The following is a 27,499-nucleotide window of genomic DNA, read 5'->3' on the forward strand; positions in this document are numbered from 1 at the left end:
AATCAATATGCATTCATGCCCATACATTCCTTAACACCACTTCATCTCAGAGAGCAAAACAAGCCTTCAATGGTAGTTTTCTGTGATTTAAAAAACATAGTAAAAGCTTCTATACAGTGTGTTGTTTCTTTTTATAAAGATGTATTAAAAATAAGGAAAGGTACAATGTACTGAGATACCTGTACTACGGTGAAATGTATTTGAATTAAACACCTCCTTTGCACAGAAGAGCCACCTTGCTAAAGTTCTCACCAGCCAGAGAGGATAATTTGAACAAAAGAATAATGTCTACAAGCAACTGAAACACTAAATTAAGAAAAAAGAAGGTCGTAAGTTCATAGTGATAGTGAAGGGGAAAATTTTTTTTTAATTCATAGGACACCAATGGAGGTTGCCAGGACACCAGAAATTACTCTGAAAACAAATAAAGAAAAGGATTAAATCTGCAGCCTGCCATTCTGGCATGTGCATACCATGACGACCAAACAGCACTCCTCCATGGATCAAGGTTCTTCTACACAGAAGAACTGCAGCTAGGAAGTGCAATAGGAATGATAAATTTGGAAAATCACCATTTTGCAAATCTTAATAACTGATTCAGGCAAATGTCATTAATTCATATCTTTAAAAAAATTTGTAAAAAGGTTACAGGACACTTTCCAGTGAAGATGTAAGGCTTCTGCTACCCATGTGGCCAATGACCAATCTGAGCATCATTAAAAAAGGGACAATCTGAATTAAGTGCCTCTTGATTTCACATGATATATAAAGTATACCATACTAACATGAAATATTCTTGCTAAGAATGAAATCAGAATCTAGTTAATCCTCTTTAGATCTAACTTCTAGGATATGGAATAGAAGATGAACATGCTAAACAACAACAACAAAAAGAAAACCACCAAATTCAGTCCATGGGACATTACAGAAAACTTACACGGCTCCTTCAACAAGTCACAGTGTGTCAGACAGGGGTGAAAGTGGGAAAGCCAATTTAGATTTCAAGATACTCCAAAGACAAAACAACCAAATACATGTGTATACTCAACCATAAATACATTTTTGAAAAAATTTTAAAACAGACTGGATATTAGATACTAATCATTAATTCTCTTAGATGTGATACTGACATTGTAATTACATATAGAAATGTTCTTTTCTGGCATACCTCAAATATTTAGATAAAAATGACATCACATTTTAAATAAAAGTATGACAACATATTGAAGGTTACTAAAGCTGGTTTATGGGTATATGGAGATTCATGACATATTTTCTCTATTTCAGCAGGCACTTAAAACTTATTGTAATAATAAATTATTCTTTCAAAAAACATCTGATACATGTAATTGGCAAAGTTTATTATCAGGAACTTTTAGTAGGTTTTTAAAAGACTGTTTTGGTTTTAAGTATAATGAAAGATGACAATGCGCAATAAGACATATTGACAACAAGACAAGGATAATTAAAATATTAAATACCGTCCAAATTAAAAGGCCATAATTCAAATTGTTAACTTTATAATTTTTGTGTCTTGTTAGAAGTAGCCGGACAATCACTCTTCACAAAATTCACCCCATCAACTCATGAAGGCTATAAAGCCTCAATGCAAACTCAATTATAAAATTTTCAGTTATCAATGCTGAGTTTTTTGTGCTTAAGTGTGCATCACCATAGAAAGCACAAAATGCTGAAGGGATTTTTTGTTTCTTTAAAACATCTCAAGCATCTTTTAAAGTGCGAGCTACAAATATACTGTATCACTAAAGAAAGTCTTCCAAAAGACTGTATGAGACAGCTATCCAGCACGGCCAAGAGTGGTTACGTGACTAACCGAAGGACTCCCGGCAGTGCTCTGCTGTGTCAGTGTGGCAGCCTCCTCCTGCGCAGCTGATTGAGTTCTTAGTCTTAGCTCTTACTGTACTACCAGCCAAACATGTACTCCATTGCTTTGGATACAAGACTTTCATCTTTTTTTGGCGTCTGTCTGTCAGAAATGACCTATTAAAAAAACACACAATTGTTAGGTTATGGTTTCTTTGGCTTCATAGTCAATTCATTCTAGAGGTAATGACTAATTTAACAGAGCTGAACACTAAAATGCATTTGTATAATTGAACTGTATATTTAAAAATTAAAATATGACTTTGGTTAGAACCTCCTTATATTTTTTAAGAAAAGTAAAATTGTATTCCTTTGGTAATTATATCCATTCCCTAAAGTAAAAAACTGAACAAACACAAAAGCTACGAAAGATGAAAGCTTTAAAATAAAATAAAAAACCTAAAGGGAAAAAACCCCACAGTTCAAATTTCACGAGGAAATCAAAATACAAAAATGACAAATGTTTTAATTTGCCTTTTTAGAACCTATGTCTGTTGCTAGGCAAGTTCAGAACTCCTGCTCAATAATTAGGGGATAATAACAAACTGAATGAGAATCAGAATACTCCTACCCTTCTTCAAGGAATATAATGGATTTGTCCTTTAAACCTTTTTGAAATAGGAACTGGTCAATGCTTTCTTTGATAACCAAAGTCTACTCCAACAGAGCCTAGGGCTCTTCCTTTGTGATAGCATCAGATTTAGTTACCAATTTAATAAGGCTTTTAATAGTCCTTCATACCAAAGATGTCCACACAAAAAACAACTTTTTAAATATGCAAAGATTACTTAAAAACTAAATTAAACTCTGAAAAAATGTTTTTAAAATGGCAAAGAAACTTTTTTAAAAATTCAAGAGACACTTCCAATTGGCCAAAATTCTAATTTTTTAAATAGAAAGTTTAAGAATATAAAGTTTGTATGTTTCATCAAGGCAATCACTTCAGTAGGAAATATTAACATTTAACAGCATACAAATCAATGCAATGAAACTGTTAAACATGCTATGCACGGCAGCCTTCAAAGTACATCCATGTATTCAATCCTTGAAATACCTGATAGTCACTAGTAGAAGCCTTGTATGCTGTAGCAAGAGGTCTCATGGTGGAAATCCTAGGAGTACTTCCAGGCTGGGTGGGTGTACCTAAGGTTTTGATTGGTGGTGTAAAGGCTAGAGATGAAGATGACAAAGCACACCTGTCACTGTTTTCCATAACACTCTAGAGAAATAAAGATAAAGAACTTTTCTGTTTATAAACGTATTATTACATCCTATTTACAAAGAAAACTTTATTAAAAGATACATGCTTTATTTAATCGAATTAACATATTAAATAATGTTGGGCCTGATAAACCAATATATGCTTCTTGGCTAGCATTTGAGATCTAATGTTCAGCCAGAAATATAACTTCAAAGACCTCAAACATCCTCAAGACATCTACAGACTCACAAAAGTAAGAATCTCCTAACCAACAGCAAGAAAGAAAAAGAAAATCCTTAGAAAAATCTAAGAGGAGGGGGAAATAAAGTCCAACGCTATTTAGTACCCAGTAACCCCAAACTCTCATCTAGCCTCTGCAAACTTCTGGCCCAATACAATGGAATAATGACAGCGATACTATATATGCTATGAGCACCTGGAGCCATTCTGCTTTGTACACTAATATACACAATTTCTAAGCACAGTTGCTGATAGGTGGTATATTTCACATATATTTACTTAAAAAATGATCATGATGACTTTAAAGCCACAAAGAGAAGTTTAAGCTGTGCTGTGTTGTTTTGTAAGTTTATAAATACATGATAAATTTTTAAATACTGTATCTTAATATAGAAATACCTAATAAAAAATTCCACCAGTTAAGGTAACCTTTATGTGAAATATTTCACTCTGAAATAGCACCATTCCTTTAAAGTACTGAAAGAAATTTGATGCTGCTCTGCATAAGAAAACACGGGTTAGAAGTTAAGAGACCTAGAATAGAACCTAGGCCTCATCTTTCACAACTCTGGATAAGTTGCTTACCATGAAAGAGTACTCTCACATCATCAGTTTATAAACTAGGAAAAACAAGCACAGTGAAACAAAGTGACATAACCCCTAATGTCAATATTTAAACTTGTGCTCTTCAAATGGATGAAGGCATTTCCCTCATATAAACAATGACTTACTTTATCTATACATGGTTTTACACCAATCATGATGGACTCTCCAAAAATCCTCCCATCTTTGCTTAAGGCTTTCCGGGCCTGCAGTTTAGACTGGTAACGGATATGCATCCAATTTCCTGTGTTAGACATCTGCAAAAAATGAAGCTGTTTCTTTAAATATAAAATCTAAACTTCATGTATTATATTAGAAAATAGAAATATATAAAGATAAATCTGCTTCCACTTTTTATTTGATGCCCTGAAAAAAGCTATATAGTAGGATTCAACATAAATCTCATTAAACAATTTCAGTAATTTCTATCTGGCTCTCAATTTTCTAATATAAAGAATATGTGGCCCTGGCTGGTGTAGCTCAGTGGATTGAGCTTGGGCCTGTAAACCAAAGGATGGAGGTTTAATTCCCAGTCAGGTCACATGCCTGGGTTGCAGGCCAGTTCCCAGCAGGGATCGCACAAGAGGCAACCATACATTGATGTTTCCCTCTCTCTCTCCCTTCCCCTCTAAAGATAAATAAATAATTTTTTTAAATGTGATAAATATTCTCTGAAAGCAAAGCAACTTCAAAAGATAAGTGTTTCTCATATAATTTTTAAAATTATGAACTGTTTATTTTGAAAAAAGATTAACTTTCTAGTAAAAAAGGTCTCATCAATACTTGCTATGATATTTTTAAAAACCGTATTCATCGCAAGATTCTGTGTAGGAGTTGAATACATTAATTTCTTGTACTAGAAAAAATCTTATTTATAATTTGTACAAAGTTAACATAATTTTTTTAAAAGCTCTCTACAAGCTAAAAAGACCTAAGAACTCCCTTTTCTTTTATCCCCAATAAAACAAGCTCAAACTGGAAAATGATATTTAACATAATTTCCCTTTTTAAAAGACAATAAACTAATTAAGCAAAGAGGTGGGAAGAAGCCTGAAATTTCAAGTCTCTTATTTTCTGTTTGTCCATTTTTGACAAATAGTATGCAACTTCTAGCCTTCCAGACTCTAACAAACATATTCTATGAAAACTTCTGAAAAGAGGAAGAGCAGATATAAAATTCAGCATCAAATTTTCCTTCTATTCATATCATCTGTCTTCAGCCTAAATCATGAATTGAAAAGAATTAAGCCTTACCACATGTTTTAAGATATTCCCATATTGTGCAAATTGTAATAATATATAGGAAGCAGATGCTTGAGGAAACCTGAAAAAAAGAGTTGTCCAGTCATCTTTCCCAATAAAAACGAATGCAAATTACCCTACTTATAAGGGTTTCAAAATAAATTCCTCCCAACTATCTAGAATAGTGCTTTTCAACCATTTTCATCCCACGGCACACAGAAACTAATTTCTAAAATTTTGTGGCACACCAAAAATATATTTTTTACCAATCTGACAAAAATAGGCATAAATTTATCATTTTTTAAAAGTTAACAATCTAAGGGAAAAGAGGTCGGTGTCCCTGACTAAATACAGGTAATTGCATGTTTAAAAAATTATTGCAGCACACCAGTGTGCCTGGTGAGGCACACTGGCTGAAAATTGCTGATCTAGAACCACAGGAAATCTTTGACCATCCTATTCCCCCTATTAGCTAAATCTATATCACTGCCCATTACCCAAAAGCATATATGTTCAAATCAGTTTTGACTCAGTCATTCTACTCCATTCCCTATTCCTCCCCTGAAATCTCTAAAATTCCACTCTCCGCCACATCACAGCCCCAACAAGACTTATAAAGCTGCAGTTCTATACATAATTTATTTTACAAGGGTTGTGTGTGTGGGTCGGAGAGAAAGCAAGAGAGAATATTTAGATGTACTACAGTTATTAAAAGGGAAAGAATTTAAAATTATATAGTCATTATCATTATACATTGAGTACCACCTGAAAATTCATAAATTTAGTCCTGAAACAAAAATAGAAGTCAGTAGTATTATCAATGGTACAGAAACATTTAAAAAGGATGGTTACCAAAATTTTAATAGCCATACACTCTGTGAGAAAATTCTAAGTGACTTTTACTTTCTTCTTTATAAAGTTCTCTATGGTTTGAATATAACATTAATACTTATACAGTCCAAGCCATAGAGCTATTTCAATGTGAAAATCTAGAGTCTCCTTTGCCAATAACTACAGTTATCTGGAGCTTGGATTGGGGGGAAAAATCTGAGTCCCCAAAATAAATGAGAAATTCCACACATTAACATCTATGTGAGTAAAATCTATGTAAGTAAAACACTGCATTCAGGACTGGAATTTTATTTTATATTACATAAGCTTGCATATGATTTCTAACCCCAAAGAAAAAGAACAAATGAGGCAGGGTGCCTAACAAAGCAGAGCTACAGCAAATATAAACGAAGGGGAGAAGTAGTGGTTGGAAGTGAGGGAGATGACCTGAGAAATATAACGGAATTTTAAGACTCAGGGCCACTCTGAGTAGACATATTCCAATATCCCGTACAAGAATCACTCTAAAACAACAAATGGTACCCTATGCAGCCCCTGAGTCAACAGGAAAAGTTAAGTTATCAAAGAACATATATTATGTATTTTAGATATATTTCTCCATAAATGATTGATATATTTATTCCTTAGAAGGAAATGTTTCAGTTCCTTCCACTAAACTCATATGGAGGGTTACTAAAAAATAAAACCAATAGAAAATAAATAGCTGAGAAAGCATGTGTCTTAAAAATGAAGAAAAGGACTAGCAGAAGTACTTTAAGTAATTTACCTAGCTACTAAAGAATCTTATAGTTGACACTGAGACTAAAAAACAAACTTGGAATTGAACATACAAATTCAAAAACAGCCATTTCATGAGAGAATATAAAAATTTAAACAAAAACACAAAAATCAAGTATCCAGCCCAATTACTATGAATAAAGAAAGGGCAGAGTACAAACTTCTGCAAAACAAGAAAAGGCAACAGTCCTACTTTTTACCTAAATAGAATCAGTAACAGACAAAATCTCTCTATTAGACTATACAAAATATAGCTATCAATTATTGCTTTAAAGAGTAAAAAAAAAATGTAGCTGGGAACCAAAGTGAGAAAGGAAACTTCTCACTGTATATTCCTATATATTCTTTTGAATTTTTAACTTTCAAATAAACTGAATGTTAGTCCACTAACATTTACGGTGCATTGTTCTTCATTCAAGGAGCTCATGTATTTTTATATTTTTTTTAACCCAAAACTAAATATAATTAGATTCAGTTATCAGTATAACATATAACACTTTCAGGAGCCAGCCTTATATAATACAGTGTAAGCAAATAACAGTTTAAAACTCAGAAGATCTGGATTTTGCTAAAGCTTTACTAGAAACTAGATGTAAACCTCTGAATAAATCAGCTCATCTATCCCACAGTTTCCTCATCTGTAATGACCCAGTATCTCTAAGATACTGTACTTTTTTTAATCTAAACACGTATTCAAAATGCATCTAGATGGGTTGGAAACAATTTCTATTATTAATCAATATTCTGTGACTAGGAAGTATATATGTGTACATACTTGTGACATAGTATTTATACATGAAGGAAATTCTTTTTTCTAAGTATTTTTATTGATCGTGCTGTTAAAGTTACCCCTTTTCTTTGTCCTCTTTACCCCCCTTGGCCCTGCACCACCCCCCACCCTCCAGCATCCCCCCTGACCTTAGTTCATATCCATGTACCGTACACGTAAGTCCTTTGGCTTCTCCATTTCATATAGCATTCTTAACCTCCCCATCTTTTTTGTACTTACCATTTATGCTTCTTGTTCCCGTACCTTTTCCCCCATTCTCTTCCCTCCCTCTCCCTGCTGATAAGCCTCCATGTGATCTCCATTTCTGTGATTCCGTTCTTGTTCTAGTTGTTTGCTTAGTTTGTTTTTGTTTTTTAGGTTCAGTTGACAATAGATGCGAGTTTGTTGCCATTTTACTGTTCATAGTTTTGATCATCCTCTTTTTCTTAGATACGTCCCTTTAACATATATATAGTAAGGGCTTTGGTGAGGATGAACTCCTTTAACTTGACCTGACTTATCTGGGAAACACTTTACCTGCCCTCCCTTTCTAAATGACAGCTTTGCTGGATAGAACAATCTTGAATGTAGGTCCCTGTCTTTCATGACTTTGAATACTTCTTTCCAGCTGCTTCTTGCCTTTAAGGTTTCATCTGAGAAATCAGCTGAGTCTAATGAGAACTCCTTTGTAGGTAACTGTCTCCTTTCCTTTTGCTGCTTTTAAGATTTTCTCCTTAATTTTCATCTTGGCTAATGTAATTATGATGTGCCTTGGTGTGTGCTTCCTTGAGTCCAACTTCTTTGGGACTCTGTGCTTCCTGGACTTCCTGGAAGTCTATTTCCTTTGCCAGATGGGGAAATTTTCTTCCATTATTTTTTCAAAGAAGTTTTCAATTTCTTGCTCTTCCTCTTCTCCTGCTGGTACCCCTATTATTTGGATGTTGGAATGTTTAAAGTTGTCCCAGAGGCTCCTAAGTCTCTCCTCATTTTTTTGAATTTCTGCTTCTTCATTCTGTTGCAGTTGAATGTTTATCTCTTCCTTTTGTTCCAAATCATTGACTTTAGTCCTGGTTTCCTTCCCATCACTGTCAGTTCCCTGTATAGTCTTCTTGATTTCATTTGCATAGCCTTCACTTCTTCCATTATTTTCTGTCCATACTCAATGATTTGTGAGCATCCTGATTACCAGTGTTTTGAACTGTGCATTTGATAAGCTGGCTGTCTCCTTTTTGCTTAGCTCCTTTTCTGGAGTTTTGATGTTTTTTTCATTTGGGCCACTTTTCTTTGTCTCAGTGCACCTGATACATTGTAAGGGGCGTAGCCTAAGGTATTCACCAGTGCAGGGTAACCCTGCATTGTGGCACTGTATGTAGGGGAGGGGTCAGAGAGGGAACAATGTCACTTCCTAACTTGCTCAGCTCTCATCCACTTTCTGTCACTTGCCCTGATACCCATAAGCAAACTGGGCCCTTCTGGTTCTGATTCCTAGGTGGGTGGGTTTGTGTACATTCCAGAACCCCTGGGTCCCTCCAATGGACTCTCCCTCTGAGAATGGGAGTTTCTCCTGCTGCCACACTCCCACCAATTTTTACAGCCAGAGGTTTTGAGGCTTTAATTTCCCTGCGTGGGAACCCTGGATTGTGCCATCTATCTTGCTCCCCAGTTGTTCTTCCTCGCTTATCCACATACCAGCTGCCACCTTGCTGCACATCTTCTCTGTCCCCAGCTGCCCATCTCCATCTTCTTACCAGTCTGGATGAATGTTTCTTCTTTAACTTTTTGGATGTCGGACTTCCATACAGTTTTCTTCCAATTTTCTAGCAGTTTTTGTTTTAAACTGGTTGCTTTCCTTCTTTTAGTTATGTGAGGAAGCAAAGCATAACTTCCTACACCTTCCTCTTGGCCAGAAGTATCCCACAAATGAAATTCCATTTGTTAGTTCCAAAGTGGTTCAGCCCACTACAGGCAGAGAAACAGTCACTAACTAGAAAGAGAGAAAGGAGCTTCCTAAGCTTAATGGGGCAACTCTTGCAATATCCAGCAAATATGCTGAAGAGAAAATAATATAAGAAGAGACAAACAGACAGATAATGAAACTACAAATGAATATCAAACACTAGTTAATAATATGCATGCTGAAGTGCCAGGGTGACCTGTACTAATGTCTGCCAACTTACACTGAAATATACCAACAACTAAAAAAAGGATGAATTAATAAAATACAAAATAAATGTACCAAACTGTTAAGTGTAGAATCTAGATGGTGGGTATATGGGTGTTTGCTTTGCAATTTTTTTTTTATGTTTCATAAAATTCATTATGAAACTTTGAGGAGGGGTTATTTATTTATTTATTTATAATGGTAAATGATCCAGAAACCTTACCCGAACACAGTTACCCACGTGTCATCAAGGTGATCTTCAGAAGTCAGAGAATCTCCTTGAGTATAAAAAGGATCCAACTGGGCAGGAGATAATGTTGTCTTTCGTGGCTGACCAATGTTTGCTGGACTAAACATACCTTGCCCTATATTAGCATATTTGGTAAGTTAGTTACAAATACAAACGTTTTGGTTAACTTTAAATCAAAGCATTTAGTTTTAAATGAAAAAGTATATTAAAAGTTGACAATTGCATAAATAGTTTAAAGTACACAACTGTCCTCAAATGATAATTTTATACTACCACACAATTTGAGAAGTCATAAGTAAGTGAGAGTAGCTTATGATTTTCCAAATGCTTTAACTGCCAGTTAAGCCTACAACAGAAGGATCATCAGTCAACCTCAGGGACTTCTGCTGGACTCACCCTCCAAACCTACCACTTTCATCACGGCACCTCTGCCTTCAGAGTATTTAGTAACTCATTACCCACAAAACAAAACCCAAATGGCCTGGCCTCCACAGTAAAGTGCTACCCTTATTTTTCTAGTTTGCTACTAAATGGTCCCTACCCTGATCCCTAAGATGTGAACACAATTTTCTTTTATTCAGGTCATTTCTATCTGAAATGTCTTGTTCTGCTTTTTCTTTTCTCACCCTCCAATAACAGCTACCAATTAATAAATATCTCTGCATGTCCAACATGCCCAGCTAAATGTTTTACATGTTCATTTTCTCTCCGAGGCACTGTGCTATTGGGACCACACGTTTCTGAGCAGCAAAGACCACTTTTCTTTAGTGTCTGAAGTAGAAATAACGAGTCACTCATAAATATTTTTTTCAGCACTTAAATATGAATCAAGCATAATTCCAGGCATCTAATTTACAGTAGTGAACAAATTAGCCTAAAAAACACGTAAGAAATTCTATTTCGAATGGATCTTAAATCCTAGTGAAAGAGAGGCAAATAAGGAAATACCTAATGTGTCATTAAACAGACAATCCTGCATTAAAAAAAAATAATAAAGCAGAGAAGGGAGATTACATATGTGGAAGGGTTTAACAGAAAAAAATTTCACTGAAGTGCCATTAAAACAAAAACCTGAAGGAGATGGGAGGCAAGACCTGCCAATATCTGAAGACATGAATATTGGGGGGGGAGGGGACTAGTACAAAGTCCCTGATAAAGGATATTACTGGTGTTTGATGAAGAGCAAGAAAGCCAGTTTTGCACAGCGAGGTGGGAGATTGCACAATGAGGTCAGAACAAGCAGGGGAGCACAGGGACGTAACAAGGTATCAGATCATGAAGAAAAGTGTGAACCATTGTAAAGACTTAGGCTTTTACCTAAAATGAGTTGGGAAAGCAGAGATAAATTGCGAGCAAGGATGATATACCAGGACGAAATATTTGAAATGAAAATAAATTGCAGCTTTTCACTGAGTACTTTTAATACCATTCTCTACATATATAATTTAATTCTAAAAATCTTATATGACAGATTTTATCAGTAGCTCCATTTAACACGGTAATGTGAAATAACATCCAGAAAGAAAGCTGGAATCCCAGTCTAGGCAATCAAATGCAAAGCATGAGCTCTCAGCCCAAAACCAAGTGAATACTCTAATTACTACGGCAACAGTTGTGCCAGAGTGGTCCTCAGGTCCTCGGGTCCCTGAGACCCGCCCGTGGGATCAGCTAAGTCAAAACTTCTGCCATAATAATTTAAACTTTCTTTTGCCTTATTCACTCTCACTCACTCATAACAGTACATTGGACTTTTCCAGACACGACTTAATGCAATTCAATCAATTCACACTGAATACAGAAGCAGATAAGAGATTTCAGTTGCATTTTAAGGGAGATATTAAGATTTGAAAAACAAAACAATGTAACTCTTCTCATGAAAATATTTTCTTATAGAAAAATTATTTTTTACTTTAAAAACATATTTATATTTATATGAAACACATTATTTTAATTAACATATACTTTAAAATGGTTCTCAGTTTTAACTTTAATGCCAAGTACCAACAGCTATAATCTAAAGGCCATTTGGTCTTCAGTTTCTCAGAACAACTGTTCTACAGGACCTTACACATGATTCAAACTCCATGTTTACCAACTTTCTGAAGTTTCTCTGCTCAACCTGCTGCCTTGTCATTTTCTCTGAATTCCCAATTGTGTTGCAAATTACCCTAAGTCCTTCCAAAGAGTTTATAGTCAAATGAATTTGTTGAAGTATATTTTAATAAAAAGAGACTCTATGGGGAGGAAGGGGAAGGTAGTGTTGTAAAACTTTATAAAAAGCCATATCCTACATTGTGCTGATAGGAAAGTTATGAGAGGCCATATGCTATATTGTTCTGGTGGGAATTTACATATAAAAATCTCTCGAGTGTTTTTTGATAAAAAATATTTGTAACTATATCTGACCAAAATTTCCTGTACTCAACTCTATTTTATACTCAATAAAACACATTGTTTTTGGTAAATGCTAATCTTGTGTCAAGTACCTCCTATATGACTTATAATGCAAGACTGACACAAGAATTTACAGAGACCAAACCTACTAGGAAGGTTAATAACCTTTAATAATAAAGTGATTACTATTCAAATCCAAAGCTGAGATGAAAAAAGGGTTACAGATGAGTTTTAATTTTCTATTAATGAAAACAGAATGATTAACTCAGAACCATACAAAAATTTCTCTTAAACAAGCTAGTGATGTATCACAGTGGCTCATAATGACACACTATTAACCCACAACAAAAGAGGACTGGAGAATCAAGTTACTCTCAAGACATAATTATAGCCCTGACTGGTGTGGCTCACTGGCTTGGGCATCATCCTGCAAACCCAAAAGTCCCAAATTCGATTCCTGGTCAGGGCACATACATGGGTTACAGATTAGGTCCCCAGTTAGGGGAGCGCCAGAGGTAATCAATCGATGTTTCTCCTGCAAATTGATATTTCTCTCCCACTCTCTTTCTCCATCCCTTCTCCCTCTCTAGAAATAAGTAAATATATGAAATCTTTTTTTTTTAAGATACAACATTTAGAAGGTCAAAGAAGCCCTAGCCAGTGTAGCTCAGTGGATTGAGCGTGGACCTGCTAACCAAAGGGTGGTGGGTTTGATTCCCAGTCAGGCACATGCCTGGGTTGCAGGCCAGGTCCCCAGTTGGGGGCACATGACAGGCAACCACACATTGATGTTTCTCTCCCTCTCTTTCTCCTTCCCTTCCCCTCTCTCTAAAAGTAAATAAAATTAAAAAAAACACTAAACTGCCCCCAATAATTTACTTTGGGAAATTATTTTATTATAGAGCCTCATGATCCAACTGCTACTGCATTACAAAAATAAAACTATGTTTAATATATAGGGGAGAAAGGCAGCAAAACAGCTTACATTTTGGAAGGCAACATGTAACTGGAGCCCAGAACTAGACTGGGTTGGACAGGCTAGAACAACACTAGGCCTGGCCCAATCATTGACCTTGACAAAACATCATGTAGTGTGAAGAGTAAGGTAATATGCTTTGCAGTCAGTTCACACTACAGTTCTACTACTGTCACAACTAAAGCAAGTTATTAAGCCTCATCTCCCAATGTTACAACAAAAATACAAATAAAAACAGTTAACAGCATTGATGATGATGACTGCTTTTATTGAGTACTTAAACAGTAGTCCCTTACTTATCCTCCAGGAATATGTTCCAAAACCCTCAAGGAGGACACCTAAAGCCATAGATAAGCACCAAGCCCGAGATATATATTACAGCCATGCCACACAACAGCATTTGGGTCAACGACAAACTGCACATAAGACAATGGTCACTTGAGATTATAACGGTGCTGCCTTGGCCAGTATGGCTCAGTTGGTTGAAGCATCATACAGTAAATCAAAAGGTCACAGGTTCAATTCCTAGTCAGGGCCCATGCCTAGGTTGTGGGTTCAGTCCTTAGGGCACATGTGAAAGGCAAGTGATGATTGTTTCTCTGTCACATCAATGTTCTTCTCCCGGCCCCACCTCTTTAAAAATCAGTAAACATGTCCTTGGGTGAGGATTTAAAAAAAGATTATATTGCCCTGGCTGGTATGGCTCAGTAGATTGAGTACAGGCCTGTGAACTGAAAGGTCGCCGGTTCGATTCCCAGTCAGCGTACATGCCTACGTTGCAGATCAGGCTACTGGGCTGGGGACATCAAGAGGCAAGTGATCGATGTATCTCTCATGCATCAATGTTTCTCCCCCTCTTTTTCTCCCTCCCTTCTCCTCTCTCTAAAAATAAACAGATAAAATCTTTAACGTATTTTTTAAAAAAGATTATAATGAAGCTGAAAATTCCTATTGCCTAGTGACATCACCATTGTAACATCAGAGCATAACACATTAGCACTTAAGTGTTTCTGGTGATGCTGGTGTCCACTGTTTATAAAGCCTACAGTAGTGTGCAGTCATGTCCTAGGCTTTCACATTTACTCACCACTGACTCACTGATTCACTCAGAACAACTCCCAGTCCTACAAGCTCCATTCATGGTAAGTAGGCTATACAAGTGTGCCATTTTTTATTTTTATGCCATGTTTTACTGTATCTTTTCTATGTTTAGACATGTGTAGACACACAAATACACTGGTGTTACAGCTGCTTATAGTGTTCAGTAGCAGTAACATGTTATACCACAGCAGTAGCAGTAAATAAGTTACACCATATAGCCCAGGTGCTGAGTTGTAGGCTAGACCATCTAGATTTGTACTCTATGATGTTCACACAACAAAATCATTTAATTAGACATTTCTCAGAACATATCCCCAATGTTAAGCAACACATAACTGTATATTTGTCCTTATACATACATACCCATGATAAAGATGAATTTATAAATTAGGCACAGTAAGAAATTATCAACAAATAATAGGACAATTATAGCAATATACTGTAATAAGTTATGTGAATGTGGCCTCTCTCAAAACATCATTTTATATATTCTTCCTTGTGCTTAAAGAAAGTTCTGTATGGCTTCTCTTTGGCATATGAATTGGCGGCATGACTACCCCTACACTTCGGAGCCATCATTAAGTAATTAAGGTTACTTGAACACAAAGTGGGTAGCACATACAGTGTGGATATACTGGACAAAGGAATGATTTACATCCCTTTGTAGAGTGGGACTGGGGAAATCTCATCATGTTACTTAAAACAACACTCAATTCAAAAATGTATGAATTATTTCTGGAATTTTCCATATTTTTGGATTGACTGTGGGTAAATGAAACTGTAGAAAGCAAACCAGCAAATAAGAGGGGACTACGATACATTCGTATTTAATCCTGAAAGCAATTGTATGGGAAATAAATACTATATCCATGTTACATATCAGGAACACAAAATGTATATAAAATATCCTATCCAACATAGTTGATGATTAACTGAGAGAACATGTTTAGGAGGTTCAATAAATGCTAGTTTTCATTTTACAAAGCCCACATTACCCCGAATCAAAAGCCAAATAAAGATGTTACGAGACAACTATAGAGTAACATTCCTGATTAACATGGTTGCAAAAATTCTCAACAAATATTGGCAAACCAAATCAACAGCATATTAAAATAGTAACATATGATAATCAAGCAGGATTTATCCTTGGAATGCAAGAACAGGTCAAGGCACTCAAATCAATAAATGTGATATACCACGTTAACAAAATGAAAGAAAACCACATGACCACCTTAATAAATGCAGTGAGGAAAAAACAACAAAATACAACATTCTTTCATGATAAAAATTCTCAACAAATTGGGTACAGAGGAGCACACCTCAACAAAACAAAGACTATATACACCAAGCCCACATCTAGTGTCACACTTAGTGGAGAAAGGGCTGAAAGTTTTTAAGATCATAGAGAAGAACAGGGAACTCACTCATCACTCCTAAGCAACATAGTACTGCAAGTCCTAGTGAGAGCAATCAAGCAAGAAAAAGAAATAAAAGGCATCCAAATTGGAAAGAAAGAAGTATAACTGTCTTTGTTTACACATATCATCTTATATAATCTTGTATATAGAAAATCCTAATACACTAACAAGATATCTGAAAAAGAAATTTATTAAAAATCCCATTTATAATACCATCAAGAGCAACTAAGACAAATTTAACCAAGGAGGTGAAAGATGTCTATACTGAAAACCACAAGATTTGGATGAAAGAAACTAAAGACACAAATACATGGAAAAATATTTTCGACCCATTGTGCTGATGGGTGGAAAGAATATTAAAATGCCCATACTTCTTAAAGCCATCCTCAAAACTATCAACAAAATGAAAAAAACCACCTATGGAATGGAAGAAAATATTTGTAAACCATACATCTGATGGGGGTTAATATCCAAAATATCTAAAAAACTACTACAACTCAATAGCAAAGAAAACAATCCAATTTTTAAAAATGGCTACAGTAACTAAATGTTTTTTTCAAAGATATACAAATATCTAACAGGAACACACAAAAAAAAGGTGTTCAACATCACTAACATCAAGGAAATACAAATCAAAAGCACAATGAGATATCACTTTACATCTTTTAGAATAGCCATCATCAAAGACTGTACTTTCAGGGATCATTTCTATAGTTCGTTACTAGAATAGCCATCATCGGAAGACAAGACAGAGGTGCTGGCAAGGCTATGAGAAAAAGGAATCCTTATGCACTGCTGGTGCAAACAAAAATAACTACCACGTAATCCAGCAGCAATCCCATTTCTGGGTATAGCCACGGAAAATGAAAACAGGATCTCAAAGAGATACTGTCACTCCCATGTTCATTACAGCATTATCCATAATAAGCAAGTTATGGAAACAACCTAAGTGTCCATCAATGAATGAATGTGTAGGAAATCATGCCATTCAACAATATGAACCTTGAGGGCATGATGTTCATGATGATAAGTGAATGCAGTCACAGAAAGACAATTACTGTATGAATTGTCACTTACATGTAGAATTTAAAAAAGCCCAACTCATAGAAACGGAGAGTATAGTGGTATTTATCAGGGGCTGAGGGATATAGGAAGTTATTGGTAAAAAGGTACAAAATTCCAGTCATCAGATGAGTAAGTTCTGGGGATCTATATTACACACTGTTATGGTTAATAACACTGCATTAGATAGTTTAAAGCTGCTAATACAGTAGATCTTAGATGTTCTTACCAGAAAAAAGAAATGGTAATTAGGTGTTAACTAACACTATAGTCATTGTACGATATATAAGTACATCAAATCAACACATTGTATACCTTAAACTTACACAGTGTTTTATGCGAATTATACCTCAGTAAAACTGTAATAAATGAATGTTAGTTTTCCTTAGTTATATCCATAAATGAATCTGTAACACGGGACCTACTTGTAACTCCAAGATTCAAATGGAACAGTAGACAAGAACTGAAAAAAGTTAACTGTTTTTAACAATATATAGCTTCAACATAAATGATGCACTTGGTACAATTATTCTTTTGCATTAACAGTGTAAATATATCCAAAGTCAAGTCAAAAGGACTTCTAGGAATGATATACCAAATCAAAATCACACCCTCAAGAGGATCAAAAGTTCAAAGCATCAATCAACTAAAAATACAATGCAACAGTGTGATTATCACTAAGGAGAAAAACATTATGGTCACCTAAGAACTTCAAAATTCTTCTAATTATTCCACACAACTTGAATCCTCTAATTCATTTGGGCTCAAATTTAGAAACCACCATCAATCTAATTTATGTAGCTTTTCCATCAGCGAAAAAAATATGTTTCAGATCACCTCAGATCTATTAGGGTTATTAAAGATTCTATTTAATTCCAAGTATTATCTTAGACCCAACTGGAAAACAAGATGCTCACAACCGAATGCTTGTGTCCAGTCATCAAGTTAACAAGCTATAAAACAACTGAGCTGCTAGAAAGCTTGAGAAACACATATTCAAGTATTTTTAAAGCAATCAAGCAAAAGTCTATATGCAACAATTACCTCTAGCGAAAACAAAGGTACACAAGAAGGAAACAGAATCCCAGTATATTGCATAGCTCCGTCCTACAGATTTATCTGACTTTTAAAACTGAGCCCATGTTTAATTTTTTAAAAGAAAATACAAAGTAAATCACTGAAATGAACATCCAACTGCATCCATGTTATAATACACTTAACAATTATTTTTTCTCATCACAGATGCATTTAATAGGTACAATCGTTTCTAAAATGAGGCTAATTTAAAATGAAATACCCCCTTTTTAATTACAGTTATTAGGATGACATTGGTTAATAAAATTACAAAGGTTTCAGGAGTGCAATTCTGTATCATCTGTATATTATACTGTGCGTTCACCACCCCAAGTCAAGTCTCTTTCCATCACCATTTCTCGCCCTTTACCCTCTTCTATCTCACCCACTTCCCTTTCCTTCTGGTCATCACCATGCTATTGCTTGTATCTTATGAGGGCAGTTTATTTGGGGGGGGGGGGGAGGTATCAAAAATACTCTTAAATAAATTTAGTTTTTACAACAAAGACGTGCTTTTAACACACAAAATATGAAAAAGCATTTTGGTAAAAAGTCTGAGGCCAATATAATTTTTTTGTTTTGTATTACTATTAAGATAGTATAATTATCTATGTTACATCACGTAACAACCTTCAAGCAAGAAATTAAATGAAGGCACAAATGAAATAACCATATGACCTTTAAAAAAAACAAATCAAAATTAAGTCTCAACAAATAAGAAATCTAATTTTTGCCCTGTCAACTACTCTAAAAAACATAATTACTTATACATAATCTAAACGTATTTACATAAGTTTAGCATAATTGCCCCCCACCTTGCTAATGTTTAATTGCTCCACTGATTTTACTTCCTTTCAATCAGACTTCTGGTATTCACATGCTATGCTTTAGAAGATGAAAATAAAGTGTACCTAAGAAACCACATCAAATGCCTGTCCCCTGGTAAATCACAACTCAAACACTCTTCTCATACCAGACTAAAGTGAAGGGCAAAAAACCTTATTACCCTTTACGAAAATGTCTTCAATTAAAGAACACATACAATTATTTCAAAATAGACTACTAGTATAAATGAAAATAAAAGAAATAAAAAAGCACTAAAATTTAAACAGATGCATGGCATATGACACTTGGGAAAGAGGTTCCTTCTTACCATGAAACAAAGTAGCACAATACATAATAAAGAATTTGGCCTCAGCCCAAAGAGAAGTCAGATCTCTGGCAGGTTCCTGGGCGGTAACACCTAAACCCTAAGATTCTCCCAGCAACAGAAGTGTTTTTGCTATTCATGAAGAGGACTGCTCAATCAAGTGCACTAGTTTATGCTAACAACGTGACTCATGGAAGGGGCAAGTCTCATCAGAAAGACCAATTGATAAAAAAGAATAGGGCTGCCCTGGCTGGTGTAGCTCAGTGGATTGAGCACAGGCCTGCGGACCACACGATCGCGGTTCAATTCCCAGTCAGGGCACATGCCTGGGTTGCAGGCCAGTTCCTGGCTCCCGGCAGGGTGGTGCACGAGAGGCAACCATACATTGATATTTCTCTCTCACTCTCTCTCTCTCTCTCTCTCTCTCTCTCTCTCCTTCCCTTCCCCTCTAAGATAAATAAATAAAATCTTAAATAAATAAAAATTTTTTAAAATTAAAAAAAAAAAAGAATGGGGCTTTGAGCCACATATCATCCCACCTCTGGGCACAGAAGGGGACTAGAGATGAGTTTAGCCACTTAATCAATGATTCAATCAATCATATTTACATAATGAAACACCAATAAAAACTCTGGAGAGAGCTCTAGTGAGCTTTCCTAGTTGGTAATATCCTGTGTACAGCGCTGGAAGCATAACATAGCACGGAAGCTTTGTGTCTGGCACTCTCCCAGACTTTGCTTTATGCCTCTTTCTTTGGTTCTAATTTGTATCCTTTGTTATAATAAAACTGTAAACATACATATAGCAGTTTCACTGGGTTCTGATTTTGTAGCCAGTGGGTCTGAAAGTAACAGTAGCCCTGAGTACCCCCAAACTTGCAGCTGGCATGTGAGGTAAAAGCAATCTTGGGGGACTTTCCAGTCTGACAAACTCATTGTATCCAAAAACACAGTGAACAATTGTAGGGGACCCGTTTGTCTTGGCCTGGCAAATGTGACTCAGGTCTGTATGGAAAACCTACAGAAGCAAAGTGGTGGGCAAGAGCCAGACCTTCAAACAGAGTTTTCCCGTGGGAATCAGGCCAAGAAAATGCTTACAGATTGTTATGGCTTGCTCTTGCTAAAACTCCCTCACCCTGGTCTAAAGCAACAAATATGTATTGTCTATCTTCAAGGTAATTTCCAAAGCCTGTATGAGTTCTCCTAAGGACAGAGCTAATGACCTCATCACCATTTCCCTCTGCATGTTATTTTCATTTTCTTGATTGTACCTAAAATGTAGACAATAATATTCTATGTAATAGGTAATAAATCTTTCTCTGATGTAAGACCCCAGGAAAACAATAAAAGCCTGTCTAGGCAAAGGTCGGGGTGCTCCCCTCTTGAAGGAGTGGCCGAGGCACCATAGGCACTCTCCCCTTGAGAGCAGCCGTGCCTGTTCCCTTTTTCCACACAGGATTGTTGCCTGTGCATTGATTCTCGTCGTCAGCCACAACAGGCGGACTCTGCTACAAACAATGGATACAACAACATCCACTCAAACATGGTGATCTAAACACTTGTATTCATCTCTAATCCCTTCAACACCCAATGACAGTCATTTTAGAAAGGCCCTGGTTTTGGAGACAACAGAAACTATGAAAAGTGTGAAACAGGATGACAGCTAAAATCGAGGAAGATTAGTGGGTATAATAAAAAGTGAGATGGCAGGCTCCTCCTCATCTTAGGCAGCCAGATAGATGACAGCCACTAATCCATCCCACTCCTAAGAGACCAAGGATTTAGTCTCTAAGGAAAAGGATAATCCAAATAGTTCAGGATTCCCCATGAGTCCAGTCACAGTGTAGAACAACTGTAAGGACACCAAGACTTCTTTGGGAAGACAAAAAAACCATTAAGACCTACATATGCTGAAATCAGAGATTTTTCCCAGCAAAAATCTAGTTAACTGTCTAATCCCCTTACAGGGAAGCCCGGCGAGAGACAAACAGCCTCTCTCTACAAATTTCCCCCTTCCTGCGTGCGAATGGTGACGTGCACACAACCACTAATTCCAGGTAGCTCTTTAGTGACCATTCAATAAATATGCCTTCCCCAAGACAGAAGAGGTAGAAAAAGGAAAAATAATAATAACTAGAAGAAAACAGACAATATAAACAGGAATAAAAATCAACATTAATCTCACTGGTAAGTTTCATATTTATGAAACAACAATAGGATGTAAAAATCAACAATAACAAAAAATTCTTGGGAATTAAAATGGCAAAAAATTGTTATAAAAATTGGAAACTGAGACTGAGGATAACTCTCAGAAAGCAGACTACATACATAAAAGGCAATATAAGGGAAGAAAAGTAGAAAATTAGAAAAATCTACAGTGTTCATAATTAGGAGGAGTTCCAGAAAGAAGGAACAAAGAAAAGAGAGAACAATTACCAAATACAGAGAAGTTTCCCAGACTAAAGATAACTGTTTTTAAAGAATCCATCAATTAATTCACCAGCAAAGCAAATGAAAAAGTTCCATACCAAGGCACAGTTCTTACATTGAGACACTAACCACTGAGAGATCTTAAATTTTTAAAACCAAGCCACACCCAGACTCAGGAATCACCACCACAAATAACTCCCACAGAACACTAGAAGCCAGAAGACAATGGAATGCTGCCTCCAAAATTCCGATGTCAAATACTACTCCTGGCCAAACTGCCAATCCAGTGTAAAGACAGAAAAACAGGAATTTCAGAAATGAGGTCTTTAATTTTACTTCCCATGCAAGCTTTCCTAGAAAACTACTCAAATATGTTCTTCACCAAAATGAGGAAATAAACTAAGAAGAAAACATGTTATCTATGATAAACAGCTCAACTCTAGAAACCTGCCCAGGCAAGTCCTAGAAAGATAACTGTACACACGCTGCAACAGGAAACTGCCAAAAGAGAGGCTAAGAATGACATGTTCTGCTTAAAACAAACCAACAAAAAATGTGTTTGATACTATGTTTGAGCATTTAAAAAAGATAGATATGTATCTTAGCAACAACTATTTGCTTAAGATAAAGATAGCAAATGGCACATAGAAAATCAAACAAATGGGGGAAAGACAATTATTAATTAAATAAAACTTAAAATTTTACAGAAAGTAAAAATTATGATAGCTGGTTCAGCACTGACAGTATTTTAGATGGCCATAATAATATAAACACTAAAAAAGGAATAAAGTTTAATATAATTGTATTGAGATAATGTGGAAGAGATAAGACATAAGATCTTCGATCTTCGCCTTAAATAGAGCAATACTGAAAACTGAAAATCAAGAATTAGAAATATATTCACACATGGCTGAGTAATGGCCCCTCCAAGATGACTACATCCTAATCCCTAGAACCCTACCTTATACGGCAAAAAGGATTTTGCAGATGTAACTAAAGATCTTGAGATAAGATTATCCAGGACCATTCAGGTGGACCCCCGTAAGTCCTCACAATATATCCACTAGGATCCTCACCAGAGAGAGAGGGAGGTTTTGCTATAGAGAGGTGTGTGATGATGGAAACAGATTGGACTGATACACTTACAGGTAGCCGCTAGAAGCTGAAGAATTCTTCCTAGAGCCTCCAGAAGGAACCAGTCCCACCAACACCTTAACTTTAGCCTAGTGAAATTGATTTTGGACTTATGACTCCTAAACTCGAACAGAATAAATCTGAGTCATTTTAAGCCACTAAATCTATGATATGTTGTTATAGTCGCAACAAGAAACTAAGACAGCATCTCGTTTAGGTAAACGGAAATAAATTCCAAAAGGACATAGTTCTAAAGTCTCAGTTAGTTCTGGAGGAATAAAACTAAAGACTGCTACATTTCATTATATGCAAGTACTATTTGATTTTTAAACCTATCTTCATTTATGATTTTGACTCAAAAATAATGAGTCAAAAATAACCAGTCAAAAATAACCCCCACCAAAACTACATACAGACCACTCACCAGTACTATGACTAATATGGCATGACACTAAAAAAATTTTGGTGACCAATTTTTAAAAATTCTATTAAATATGTGATGGGCAAAAAATCATCCCCCAAAGATATCCATGTTCCAATAATCAGAAGCTGTGAACAAATTATATTCCATGGTAAACAGGAATTAGGATGTGATGAAATTGACTGCTAATCTCACTTTAAATAAGATTTTTTTGGGATTAACCTGCATATCTGACATAATCACCAGGGGCCCTTAAATGGAGAAGGAAAAGAGTGATATAAGAAAGACCCAACTGGCAGAGCAAGCTTTAAAGATGGCAGGAGACACGAGCCAAGGAACCCAGGCAGCTTCTAGAAGCTTTAAAAGAAAGCAACATCTCCCCTAGAGCCTCCAGAAAAGAATGCAGCTCCACCAGTGCCTGATTTTAGTCTTTTAAGACCCATTTCAGACTTCAGACCCCCAGATTTTTAAGTTAATAAATCTGAATTGTATGAAGACTAGTCTGTGATAATTTGTTTCAGCTGCAATAAGAAACTACTGTAATATAGAATAAGATTGTGTTTATTCCAATTATTACTAAAGAAGAACTACGCCACCCTGACCAGTGTGGCTCAGCTGGTTGCACCTTCTGCAAAGCTTCCTAGGAGGGCATTTTTCTGGGTTGTGGGTTTGGTCCCCTAGTCAGGACACATATGAGAGGCAACCAATAGATGTTTCTCTCTCATATGAATGTTTCTCTCCTCCCTCTCTCTCTCCTTCCTTTCCCCTCTCTCTAAAATCTATAAATAAAATAAAATCTTGAAAGACGAAAGAAAGAGACGGGAGGGAGGGCAGGATGGAGAAAGAGCAAAAGAGCGAGCCATACCAAGTTGGACACAAATATTCCTATTCTCTTTTTAGCAGTAGGATATTATTGCCTCAAAACACTATACACATATATTAGTTTCCTATGTCGGCTGTAATAAATTACCCCAGACTAGGTGGGTTTAAAACAACAGAAATCTATTCTCTCCCAGTTCCAGGGGTCAGAAGTCCAAACAAGTTTTTGGCAGGCCCAAACACCCGCCAAAGGCACTAAGGGAGAACCCACTGCTTGCCTCTCCTAGCTTCTGGGGAAAGCTGGTGTGTTTTGGTGCTCAGACAGCTTATGGTGACAACACTCCAATCTTTGCCTCTGTCTTCCCATGGCTTCTCCTCTACATGTCTCTCTATTCTGTGTCACTTTTCTCTCTGCTTCTAATAAGGACATCTGTAATTGGATTTATGGACTACTAACGTATTCACCAGGATTAACTTCCCCTCTCTCTATCTCAATTGTCTAAACTCTCCTTAGAAAGCTTCTTCTCTAAAGGTCCTTAATTTAGCCTTATGCTCTTGCTACATAGTAATATTCATAGATTCTGGGCATTAGGATGTGGATATATAATTTGGGGACAACCAGTCAACTAACTAACAACTTAGACATATCAATGTATTTAGTTATCAAACATTTACTGAGGTCCATTTACATCTAGCTCTGTGATGGGTAAATAATAAAGATACAGAAGGAATCTGTCCTGAAGGAGTTCATAAGCAGGTAATGGAGAAAGGTAAGAGCTGCGCAGTGAGATCTTTGTAGGGCACATACAAGGACCAGAAAAAGAAGTACCAGGGAAAGGTCACTTGGACAAAGTAGTCCTTCTCCTTCCAGCAACACTATCAGAACTCTGAGCTACTAGAATCAACAAAAGCCAGTGAAAAGTGCTACAGTCTATTTATCACACTTAATCTATTAACAACATACTAACACAAACAAGGATTCAGTAGTTGTAAGTGGCATGCCTTTTGATAAAATAGCTGATAGGTAAACTGAAAGAGCATCTCAAGGAATAACATTTAAAAGAAAATTAAAGGCAGAGGAATATTTAAATAGTAGCAGCAGAAAACTGATGGGGGAGTGTAGGGGACCGGTTTTAGTCTGGCATATGTGACTCAGCTCTGTATGGAAAACCTACAGAAGCAAAATGGTGGACAGGAACCAGACCGTCAAACCAAGTTTTCCCATGAGAATCAGGCCTAGAAAATGCATACAGACTGTTATGGCTTGCTCTTGCTAAAACTCCATCACCCTGGTCTAAAACAACAAATGTGTATTGTCTATCTTCAAGGTAATATCCAAAGCTTGTGTGAATTTGCCCAAGGACAGAGCTAATCGGCTCATCGCCATTCCCCTCTGCATGTTATTTTCATTTCCTTGATTGTACCTAAAATGTAGACAATAATATTCTATGTAATAGGTAATAAATCTTTCTCTGATATAAGACCCGAGGTAAACAATAAAAGCCGATCTAGGCAAGGGTCCAGGCGCTCCCCTCTTGAGGGAGTGGCTGAGGCACCCATAGGAACTCTCCCCTTGAGAGAGTAGTTGTGCCTGTTCCCTTTTTTTCCACAGGATTGTTGTCGCCTGTGCATTCATTCTCCTCATCAGCCACAACAGGCAGACTCTGGTGGCCGGAGTCTGCCACAGAGGGGGACGGGAAAGACAGGGTAAACAGGTTCAACATTCTCTATCTGGGCAATAATGTACCATGGTTGAAAAGAGTTTCTGAAATTCTTTAATCCAGACTTCCCACTTTGTCCTATGACCAAGGTTTTCCTGCACCAGAAATAAGACTATAAAAGAGCTGTTAACATCAATTATAGAATTTAAAAACCTCCTTTACTCTACACAAAGACCTAAGCGGAAAATACCACCTGCCATTAAATCCCATGACAGTCCATGGCAGCTGTATAAATTTGCCAATATCAGAAAGTTAAAATTTACAAATTACACAAGATATTTTAATTTAACACTAAATATAGGAGCTAAAAAATAGCTATAATGGAAAAGTCTACATTTTCCCAAGTCAACTTTTTCTTGTTTCTTATTATTGGCCATGCATGGTAGGTCTTCACAACCATCACATCTTCTCAAAAATACTCTTTTTCACTTACGCCTCATTAAATTCCTACACATAAATTCCTTAAACTCAAAGTAGAAGCAGCAGTGGCTCCCAGTGGCCAATTTATGATTGGTGTATTTTCCTATCACTGATCTTTGTTATTTTCACATTTGATTTCAAAAAGGGTAAGAACCTCATGGAGGTCACAATATTATACACACAAAAAATTAACAAAATGATATTTAATTAACTTTAATCCTTGACACCAATAAGAATATTATAATGCATGCTTTTCAGGCAACTGAGAGATCCTTTAAAGTATAAAATACATTATGCTTTTGCATTCTTCAATGTCCCTAGGATCACTCACGGTTTATTAAACAAGTAAATAGTCACTGTTGTAACAAACAGTCACATAACAAAGCACTGTCATCCACCTATTTGTCTAATCAGATTAAGACTGTTAAAACCTGAACTAATTCCCCTGAACACTCCACCTCGGGTATGTAAAGATGAGACTGAGGCAACATCCTAGATTTTTCACCATGACATATAGGGTGGGGAAGAGTAGGTTCACAGTTGTGAGTACATGAAACACAGACTTTGATCTTATGTTATTAATTTTCATTGTATTATTTTCCATACAAACAACTGAAAACCTACTTCTGCCCCAATGTGCATGTGGTAGACAGAAATACAAAGATATCAGCCTCGAGTTTCTGTCCCCTGACTGGATTGATTGATAATTCAAAACTCAAGAAAGTATTGCTGTGAAGGGACTTTGTTGATAGTATTAAAGCTACTAACAAACCGATCTTAAAATAAAGAATCACCTTGGATTACAGGTCTTTTCGGCTTTCACGAGTCTGCTTTACGCCACTTTGTTTTTATAAAACGACCCTACGAAAATAGAGTGCAGCACTTTGCAGCATGCTCCACGAGCAGAAGCGAGAGTTGCACCACCCAGCTTCTGCCCTGGGAACAACACTCAGCATCTCAGAATCAAGCTGCCAAAGCTTTGGACTGTGTTTGTGAGCATCTGTGCTTTACCTTGACTTATTCTGTATATCCATTAGCAAGAAGTGTCTTGAGATATACAATTGCTTCTTTGCTTTAGGCTATTTCCACATCCCACAGGTTTCACAGGAATACTCTTTTTTGAGAAGGGAGCAGGGAATCCACTTGGCCCAATGCAATCAAATGAGCCCTTAGCAGCAGCTGGCAGAAAAGTCAAGCCAATGATTCAACAAAGGAGGTCAGAGAAATCCAAAGCATACAAAAGAACTTATATGCCATTTACTGCCTTTAAAGATGGAAGGGGAGCCACAAACTTAGGAATGAGAGCAGGCTCTAAAGAACAACCTTCAGGCAATAGGCAGCAAAAAAAAAAAAAAAAAAAACCACAAAAAACAACAACAACAACAAAAAAAACAGGGACCT

At 36.3% G+C, this 27,499-nt stretch overlaps 1 protein-coding gene and 1 pseudogene across 1 annotated transcript in view; one reads left to right on the forward strand and one right to left on the reverse strand.

Annotated features, from left to right (window-relative positions):
• Positions 1-628: 628 nt before the first annotated feature.
• NUP35 (nucleoporin 35) overlaps positions 629-27,499 on the reverse strand; it is a 39,459-nt gene continuing 12,588 nt past the window's right edge. Inside the window, exons 5-9 of the mRNA XM_037044328.1 lie at positions 9,953-10,094; positions 5,183-5,252; positions 4,057-4,185; positions 2,939-3,103; positions 629-2,001 (exon numbers count right to left, since the gene is read on the reverse strand). Of these exons, the coding sequence (XP_036900223.1) occupies positions 1,924-2,001; positions 2,939-3,103; positions 4,057-4,185; positions 5,183-5,252; positions 9,953-10,094 (584 nt within the window). The 3' untranslated portion in view covers positions 629-1,923. The remainder of the gene's footprint in view (positions 2,002-2,938; positions 3,104-4,056; positions 4,186-5,182; positions 5,253-9,952; positions 10,095-27,499) is intronic.
• LOC118986095 (uncharacterized) lies at positions 16,552-16,624 on the forward strand (annotated as a pseudogene).

Source organism: Sturnira hondurensis, unplaced genomic scaffold, assembly GCF_014824575.4.
Source record: "Sturnira hondurensis isolate 20B ecotype Veracruz unplaced genomic scaffold, ASM1482457v3 Scaffold0004136, whole genome shotgun sequence".
NCBI classification, from domain to species: Eukaryota; Metazoa; Chordata; class Mammalia; order Chiroptera; family Phyllostomidae; genus Sturnira; species Sturnira hondurensis.